Genomic DNA, 9,603 nt, shown 5'->3' with positions numbered 1-9,603 from the left:
GGATTACAGGCATGAGCCACCACACCTGGCCAAAGTCTCTCTTTTTTAAGAATCACTTTGTCATTACATTCAATTTTAACCACATTTGTCATTTAGAGTTATATACATATTGAATCTGTTTCAGTGTGTGCTGTCAATTTCTCATAATAAAGCTTACCTATCCTTATGATTTTATTTGATTCATTTCTCAAATTAACCAGAGATTTTTCAGTTAAAATTTTTTATACACAGTTAATTTTTTTTTAAGATATATCCAATAGTGATATGCTTTGAGATTTTACCTTACCTGTGAATAGGTTTGTTGCCTTCAAACATACATGACAATTTAACTGGGTTTGGAATTGCTGCATCATAATATTTCTGCTTAAATATCTATAGAAGTGATGCTGGGCACAGTGGCTCACACCTGTAATCCCGGCACTTTTGGAGGCCGAGGCAGGTGGATCACCTGAGGTCAGGAGTCCGAGACCAGCCTGGCCCCAACATGACGAAACCCATCTCTACTAAAAATACAAAAAAATTAGCCAGGCATAGTGGCGCGTGCCTGTAATCCCAGCTACTTGGGAGGCTGAGGCAGGAGAATTTCTTGAACCCGGGAGGCAGAGGTTACAGTGAGCCGAGGTCACGCCATCGCACTCCAGCCTGGGCAACAACAGCGCAACTCCATCTCAGAAAAACAAAAAACATATCAATGAAGCTTGCTTTTGTAGTGTTCAAGGCTGATTTCCATTAGTTTTGCATATATGATTTTTTTTCTATATTAAGGTAGAATTTTTTATCCCGAGTTTGAAATTTTTGCCAAAATATGTCTAAGTCCCCCTCTCCACTCTACTACTCAGGCAAGACTTTTGATCTCCGGAGTCACGGTTTTTTCCCTTAATTCAGGAAGCTAGTTTTTTCCATTATACTTTGGATTCTTGTTTTTGTTTCACTTAATCTTTTTCCCCATGAATACTTATTTTTAGACCATCTCTGTTCTATTTTCTATGCAGTGTTTCATAATTTTGGTTTTTAAGGCTCGTCATGGAATGCAGAGGACTCTGCCTTGGCGTGGTTGTAATGAATAGATGAAGCCTACAGGGTGCCCTTTGCCTGTCTTCCCATCCATTGAGAGGGCAATGGACTCCTTTAGCCCAATTTTGGATGACGAGGAGACTTTTCCATAATGCAGTATTGCAACGCCAGAGTTCTATCTTCTCCTGATCCCACTGGTTTATATAAGAAGAAGGTGATAGAAGTTCACAGCTTTCTAAGGGGCCCTTCATTGTCTGTGGCCTGGGTGACTTGTGGAAATGTGTTTCTTCCTCTCTTCCCCTTGCCCCAGGGTCCTCCTTTTCTCCTTTTCTTATCAACCTCTTTGACATATCAGTCCATTTTCAATAGCCCCATCTCCTCAGCTCATCTCCGTCATTTCACCTGCTGCACCTGACTTCTGTTTCCACCATTCTGCCAAAATAGTCCTTGTAGAATTTGACATTGACCTCTCAACTCCTAAATCCTGCAGAGGCATTTTCAGTCCTTTTTAACTTGACCTCTGGGTGGGAATCCACACTGTTGATTGCCCCCTCTTCCTGTAAACTCCTTTATCCCTTGGTTTCCAAACTGCCCCCGTCTCTGTTTTCCAAATTACCAGACCAACCTTCACCTTTACCAGTTTCCTCAGCTTATTTCAATACTAAACTTGCCTTCTGTTTTCTGTCTTGTTCTCTTGAAAATCTCCCTGAGCACTCTCACTTATGACTAATGTTTCAGCTGCCTCCTTATTTGCTTATGAATCCCAAATCTGTTTCTAATTCTGACCTGTCTTCTGAATTCCTGCTTGTACTTCTGAGAGCTTCCAAGCACATCCAGCTATACTGCCCACACTCCACTTTGGGGAGTGTTAAGTTTGAGAATCTGAACAAAGAGTAACCTTCCGAAAATGTAGAAATACACTACATTCTGCATATAATTGCAGGGAGTTCATGGACTGCCTGAAGCCCACCTGTCTTCTGAATCCATGGACCCCAGGTTAATAATGCTTGAGCTAGAATAAGCAGGATCAAATCCAGACAGCCCCACTTGGCATTAGAGATTCTTCTGTTTTACACAAGCACATGGCCATTGGTTATCAATTTGTTCTTCCTCAGATACTCTCCCTTGTGCTCTGGATTGTATAACTTTGTTAGACCATAATTTTGTACTCATTTGCTCTGGTTTGGGCCTTTTGTCTGGATTCTGGTTTGGGAAATGCTGTTTTGACCTATTGGTATCCATGTTCTTCAAATGGCTAGATTTAGAGGAAATCTTGAATTTTTTGTTAATTTTCAAGGTGTCAATAAAATAACTTGTTTCTCTTTATGTCCTTAAGAAATTAAAAAACCTGCTTCCTCTTGCTTTAATCTAGTATAGCCCACTCTGCTCTACATCTGCTACCAGTTTTCTCACACTAGACTTTCACCTGTTCCCACCACAGTAGATTAAAGCAACAACCTGTGCGTGAACTAAAGTAACCTGACCCTCATTGGAATACTACGCAAGCACAGCACAAAAGTTAACTTCCATTGCTGAGCAGAACCTCCATTTCCCAGCTCTACCTTAACATCATTCAACCAACTGCCCATCTGTATTACAGTTGGGCTCCTTCACTGTGGTCTTGCAGGTTTCCTCTATTACTATGAAAACTTCCATTTTATAATTCAACTTATTTAACTGGTAATCTTCCTCCATCCCTTCTCACATAGCCTCCTTCTTAAATTGTTTTCATCATTGGCAACTCTACAAAAACTGAAAAAGTATGCCAGGTGGGTCTTCAAATTCAGTGAATGCAAAAGTGGTTTAATTTTCTTATAGCCTAGGAGATATCTGGTCTGAAAGCTTGATTCTTGGAACCTCTAGAAAGATAGATGATTCCACAAAGATTCAAACTTTCTCTCTGTTCACATATCCCAATAAATTATTACAAGTGAACGCTCTTCTGATTGGAAGTGCCGGGTTTTGAGAAAATCTGTCCATTCCAGAAGCAGAATTTCCCCCAAGGACTCTGATCTGCCTTAGCCATGACATTTTTGGGCAGTACTGCCTACTTCTGACCAGAACACAATATTAGGGCAGAACTAGTATCTTTGAGGCCAGTGCTGGAAGATAGGTTAAATCTTTTTCACTGCCTAATTATTCTGTATTTTGGTTGATTTATTTACCTCTTAACTCTTATTATCTAGCCAGATCTACCATATCCACCTCTTCCTCCCGCCTGGATTCTAGATTCTGCCATCTTCTCAGGTGCTACCTGTATTTCTTGTTGTATTAGTCTGTTCTTACACTGCTATGAAGAAATAGTTGAGACTGGGTAATTTATAAAGGAAAAAGGTTTAATTGACTCACAGTTCTGTGGGCTGGGGAGGCCTCAGGAAACTGACAATCATGGCAGTAAGCACCTCTTTGCAGGTCAGCAGGAGAGAGACTGAATGCCCAGCAAATTGGCGGGGAAGCCCCTTATAAAACCATCAGATCTCGTGAGAACTAACTCACCATCAGGAGAACAGGATGGAGGAAACTGCCCCACGTGATTCAATTATCTCCACCTGGTCCCTCCCACAATATGTGGGGATTATAAGAACTACAATTGAAGATGAGATTTGTTTGGGGACACAGTCAAACCTTATCATTTGTCTACTTTGTATATCAACTCTTGCCTGCCTTGACCTCTATCTGCTAGACCCAGCCAGCTTAACTAGACATGTCTTATTTTATATTAGTCACAGTGGCAAACTCTTAAAAACTTAACAATGAATAAGAAAGCTATCTCCTAATATTCTTGTATTGAAAGCATATAATCATGAAGAAGTTTAAAAAATTTCCCACAGTTAGAAAACTCCATTTATACGTAGATTTTGACAAAATTGCTCCGTATTCTGTTATTAAAACAATGTAACTATCAATAGCAATTTATATACTTATTTTTACTTCCCATCATCATAAGAATATTTTTTTAGACAAGGTCATGCATTGTCATTGTATGTCAGAAACACAATTGAAATATCCAAACCCGTAAACACACTTTATTTAAGTTTCGTTTGTTGAGTAAAGTTTTAACATGCATCTCAACTGTGGAAAGCCCAAATCAATATGCCTTTGACCTGGTACCAGTAGGAGGAAGGTGTTAATTGCCGTGTTGCCATGAGGTTTATGAACTGGCATTAACATCTCAGCAGGAGCAAAAGTGGCACAATAGCAACTTCTGAGAATGGATGAAGGAAAGCATCATTACATAGGGATTTGTTTCCAGTAAGAAAACGTTATGCGTTTTATTTTAGGGATACTGAACAAACATTATTTTTAAAGAACATTATGCTACTAGTAGCATAAATATCTTGCCATCTTTATGATCTGTGCAATTAAAACACAAATACTTCTTGGTGTAGCAAGTCAAGGAAAGTATTTAGTTAATATGTTAATTCATCTTTTAAATCTATTATAGCCACGCTGCAGTCAGCATTTTTAAGGTTTAGTGAACACAGCTGCATTTTGAGAACACTCCCAGCAAGGTTGAGAAATTAATTGCCCTCAGTATCTATTTAGATTATTTTTTAAAATCTTTTCAATAATTGTAAATATACTGTTTTCTGAATGCAACAACTACATACTCCAAAGTTCGTTTTTTCAAATTAATCATTTTGGCCAATTTTCCTGATAGAATCCATGCTGAGATGGTTTTATTTAGAAAATTTGGTTTAGAGCCATCGGGGAAATCTTAATGAGAAATCTAAGCATTTTAGGTCAGACACTCTGGAAAAGTTTTGGATATTACTTATTCAGAGAAAATTGGTAAGAACTGTGTATATTTAAAACATTTTCAGAGCCACATACTTTAGAGTTAAGTATTAACTGAAACTTTTTTATGAAAAATAGTTATGGCCTGCCTGAATTCTAATAGTAAATGAAAGGAAGGAACCAAGAGATTAAAATGATAGGACTACAGGATATGGTTCATGATTGGTTTAAAGTGAATGAGCAGGAGCGTTAATAAGTTAGCCTATTCCAGTTATTGCCGGATTGCTTAATATATATTTGTGTATCAGGTGAACAAAGGCCAAAAGTATTTGCAAATATGCTGCCATCTAAATGTGATACTGCTTCTGTGAAAAAGGATGGTTTTTTTGAGTCATCATTGAAGGAAGGGATAAATCATAACTTCACAATGGAAACCTAACTGATGTTAATTTCTGAAAATATTTCTGAAAAAAAAACCAAGTTAATTAACATTAGCTGCCATCTAAATGTGATACTGCTTCTGTGAAAAAGGATGGTTTTTTTGAGTCATCATTGAAGGAAGGGATAAATCATAACTTCACAATGGAAACCTAACTGATGTTAATTTCTGAAAATATTTCTGATAAAAAAACCAAGTTAATTAACATACCTGTAAGTAATGAGCCAGTTCTACATGTAAATATTGTAATCTAAATTATTATCAGCATTTTTTGCAAAGATTCTTATTCTAATAGAATATTCTTTTATATATCTTGAGTGCATATCACACATTCTTCCATTTTAATCACAAAAATAGAATTTATAAAGGTTAATTTTATAAACTTTACAAAGGGTACTCATAAATAATCAAGTCAATGACAATTTTTTGAAGGAAACAAATTATTTAGCAAGGAATTATTTGTAGGTTGTTTCTTTTTATACTAGTCTCTGGTACCTCTTTATTTCATCAAAACAGTTTGATTTAATATATTTTTTCTAGAATATACTTTAATAAAGAGGAACTTCTTTAGAATCAGCTAGAACATTAAAGAATTAGAACTAATAGAACACAAAACAAAAAATTATTTTAATGTTCTCATTTAGCTTAATGCAGTATTTAAATTAGTATAGTAATGAGATTGTTATTTATTAAAAAATCAAACGAAGCCAAGAGAAAACAATGTTTAGGGAACAAAAGAGCATTAAAAATACTTTGGTTTCAAACTTAGTGTTTTAAATGGGATGAATATAATGGTATGTACTTAGACATAACTTTATTTAATTAAATATAATAATAATAATTATTATTATTTTTTGAGACAGAGTCTTGCTCTGTCACCCAGGCTGGAGTGTAGTGGTGTGATCTCAGCTCACTGCAAGCTCCGCCTTGTGGGTTCACGCCATTCTCCTGCCTCAGCCTCCCGAGTAACTGGGACTACAGGCGCCCACCACCACGACTGGCTACGTTTTTGTATTTTTTAGTAGAGACGGTGTTCACTGTGTTAGCCAGGGTGGTCTCGATCTCCTGACCTCGTGATCCGCCTGCCTCGGCCTCCCAAAGTGGAATTAAATAATTATTTTAATGTTTGCTACTTAAGTATGTATTGTCGTTTGAGAAAAAAATGATGGTTGTATTTTGATATAAGACTATAAATCTCTTAAGACTTGGATCATACTTTACAACTCATTTTTACTTTCTTCTCTCCTCTGCTCTTCTCCTGAAGGTTGTAAGCATCCAGCTCACCAGTTTGCACATCTTAGGCATTCTTCCAATATTGGGTTTTACATTTAAAAGAACCATCAAATAAACTGGATTTTGTCCTTAGTGAACAAATAGCCTGTGTGAACACTGAGTACCAGGTCAGGTACATGACGGGTGTTAAATCAGTGCTTTCTAAATCCAAAAACTTGCCTTTTTCCTAGTATAGAATTTCCTTGGCCCTAATATTGATCTCATACAAGGGAACAGGAAAAAAATCCGTGATTCATTTTGCATAATTAGTGTATTCTAAAGTTAAGTCGTTGTAGATTTTGTCTAGTTTAGACTCTGGTACTAAAACTAGCAAATGGTTTGAATTCCTATTAGACTTTGGATGGAAAAGTAATAATACTTCACAGTTTTTGCATTAAAATTCTGATTTTTTTTTTTTTTCTCTTTGGTGTATGAAAGCTGAAAATAGAAAACTTTTTCACGAACAAGAGGTTGAAAAGTGCCTTGTAGCCCTTTTGGGTTCGGAAAACGATGGAACTAAAATTGCTGCTTCCCAAGCTATTTCAGCAATGTGTGAGAATTCAGACAGCAAAGATTTTTTCAATAATCAGGGTAAGCCAACTGGAAACAACTCTTTTGAGCATTTTTGGGTTACCATATTCTAGTGCACATGGGCATTTTAAAAGTCACATTTTTTACCTTTCTCTTTCTGTAGGGATTCCACAGTTAATTCAGTTGCTAAAAAGTGACAGTGAAGAGGTACGGGAAGCGGCAGCTCTAGCCCTGGCAAACCTAACCACTTGCAACTCTGCTAATGCAAAGTAAGTTCAGAGATCCTCACTCAACACTGACTTGTGGAACAATTCACAGTTCAAGATGTTCTTATGCTAAATTATTGACTTTCACGATAGTCTGTGAATTGCTTCAGATGATCTATCTTGGGGTTATTCTTCAGAATCTCTTATGAAAATAGAATCATCAGATGGGCCTGTTTTCCACAAATATTACAAAATCTTAACTGTTTCTGAGTTTGTTGGGAAAATGTGCAGGCCATTTGATTTCAGGGACCAGGAGGACTCTTGCAGAAGCTTCTACAAATAAGACTGAATAATGCTGGAAATGTTAAAGACAAGATCGGATGAGCATTTGATAAATCTGGAAAAATGCTTAAAGATCCATCTTAAAAGGGTATAAACATTAGATAATATAGAAACATTTAAAAGGTCAGTGGCTCACACCTGTAATCTCAGCACTTTGGGAGACTGAGCCGGGTAGATCATTTGAGGTCGGGAGTTCAAGACTAGCCTGGCCAACATGGTGAAGCCCTGTCTGTACTAAAAATACAAAAAATTAGCTGGGCGTGGTGGCAGGCGCCTGTAATCCCAGCTATTGAGGAGGCTGAGGCAGGAGAATCGCTTGAACTCGGGACGTGGAGGTGGCAGTGAGCCGAGATCGTGCCATTGCACTCCAGCCTGGGCCACAGAGCGAGGCTCCACTTCAAACAAACAAACAAATGAACAAATAAACAAACCAAAGCATATTATGAGCAAATACTGTGAAGAAAAGTTAAGGAATAGGAATGCCTTCTGTATCCCAAGCACTCTGGTATGTAATTTATACTCATTTTTAAAATTATCAGAATAATCTGCCAGCAGTTGAGGAAACTGAGACTTTTCAAGCTTACTTAATTTTCCTAGGTGTGCATTTTTATCAAAATAGCTGAGCTGGAAATCAATGCAGGTCTGTCAGACTCCAAAGTCTGTTCTTTCCTCTATAGGAGATAAAGACCACCTTATAAAACAGTAAGAATTTCTTGAAGACAACTTCCATAAATAAAATAATTATTTGCCTTCCCTCCAACTCATTTGGTATGTTAGTTAGCTTTCATTTATTATTGCTTTGTGATATCGTGGCTAAAATTATCCTTTTCTAACTTGAAATAAATCTCCCTCGGCCTCCATCACATACTTAATAGTTCTTAGCCTTTCTTTCCCTTTCTGTTCTCCCACACAAATATTTTATAAGATCCTAATGGAATGACTGCAAATCTAACGGCCTGATAAAAACATCACAGAAATGCATAAGTGTCAAAACAAAACTGTGTTCCTTTAATAGCTACAATCTTTGACATAGTAATTTCCTAAATTAAGGGTCATCATTATCTCTATGAAAGCACATACACTTCTGGAATATTGAGTCCTTGTAAGTAGCAATTTGAAAATAGTGTATTCAGTGATTTTTCCGGTATGGTTGCGCGGTGCAAAAAAATCTTATCAGAGACACTAAACTATTTCTCTCTCCAGTCCATTTAGATTTGTATGCAATCTAGAATACTTTAACAGGCCTCCAGAGCATATAGGTGTCTTGATTTGATGTGAGTTTGCCTGGCTTATATTTTTTGTTTTATTTTACATAAAATCATAGAAAATTAGGATAGTAAGTAGTTCTAAAAGGGGCTGCCTTCAGATTTGCTCTCTCAGTTTAATTATCTGTTTTACAGATTTTTGTCATCTAACTCATAGTTCCATTTTGTTACCATAGAAAGGTCAGTCAGGACTAAATGATGCCTGACTTCTCTAGTACTGTCAACTTTATTTACATAATTTAACTTTATTCTTTGTAAATTTTTAATTGCAGTTATTTCTTTAACCTATTATATACTGTCCATTCTGTTTTATTTTTTTTTAATTTTGTGTTTTGTAAGGGAAATGGGACATGAATGAAAGTGGCTTTCTGAATGTTCCTTGAGGTCTGTATAATTTTTACTTGGGATTTTCTGAGCTAAAAAAATATTGAAGATGAATACTTTTGAAGAGGATGTGGAATCAAATTTGACAGATTTATGCCAAATGCTGAAGACTGAAGTTGCAAAAGATTCTAGAGTCAATCAAAAGGAATGAACACGAATAAGCCACATAGTCCTTCTAGAAGCCTCCTTGAGTTTAATTAGTAATGCCAAATATAACGGAAGTGACAACATATGTGACTGGTTATTTTTAATAAAATAATTTTCTTTATTTTATTTTATTTTATTTTTATTATTATACTTTAAGTTCTAGGGTACATGTGCATAACATGCAGGTTTGTTACATATGTATACTTGTGCCATGTTGCTGTGCTGCACCCATCAACTCGTCAGCACCCATCAACTCATCATTTAC

At 36.6% G+C, this 9,603-nt stretch overlaps 1 protein-coding gene across 4 annotated transcripts in view; it reads left to right on the top strand.

The window, feature by feature from the left end:
• ARMC3 (armadillo repeat containing 3) overlaps positions 1 to 9,603 on the top strand; it is a 117,023-nt gene that overhangs the window by 51,115 nt on the left and 56,305 nt on the right. For all 4 annotated transcript variants that reach the window (XM_011991323.1, XM_011991321.1, XM_011991320.1 and 1 more), the window contains 2 exons: positions 6,902 to 7,054; positions 7,158 to 7,263. In XM_011991323.1, the coding sequence (XP_011846713.1) occupies positions 6,902 to 7,054; positions 7,158 to 7,263 (259 nt within the window). The remainder of the gene's footprint in view (positions 1 to 6,901; positions 7,055 to 7,157; positions 7,264 to 9,603) is intronic.

This window comes from Mandrillus leucophaeus, unplaced genomic scaffold, assembly GCF_000951045.1.
Source record: "Mandrillus leucophaeus isolate KB7577 unplaced genomic scaffold, Mleu.le_1.0 Scaffold394, whole genome shotgun sequence".
NCBI classification, from domain to species: Eukaryota; Metazoa; Chordata; class Mammalia; order Primates; family Cercopithecidae; genus Mandrillus; species Mandrillus leucophaeus.
Note: the sequence above shows the minus strand (reverse complement) of the source record. Positions and strands in the feature narration are given on the sequence as shown.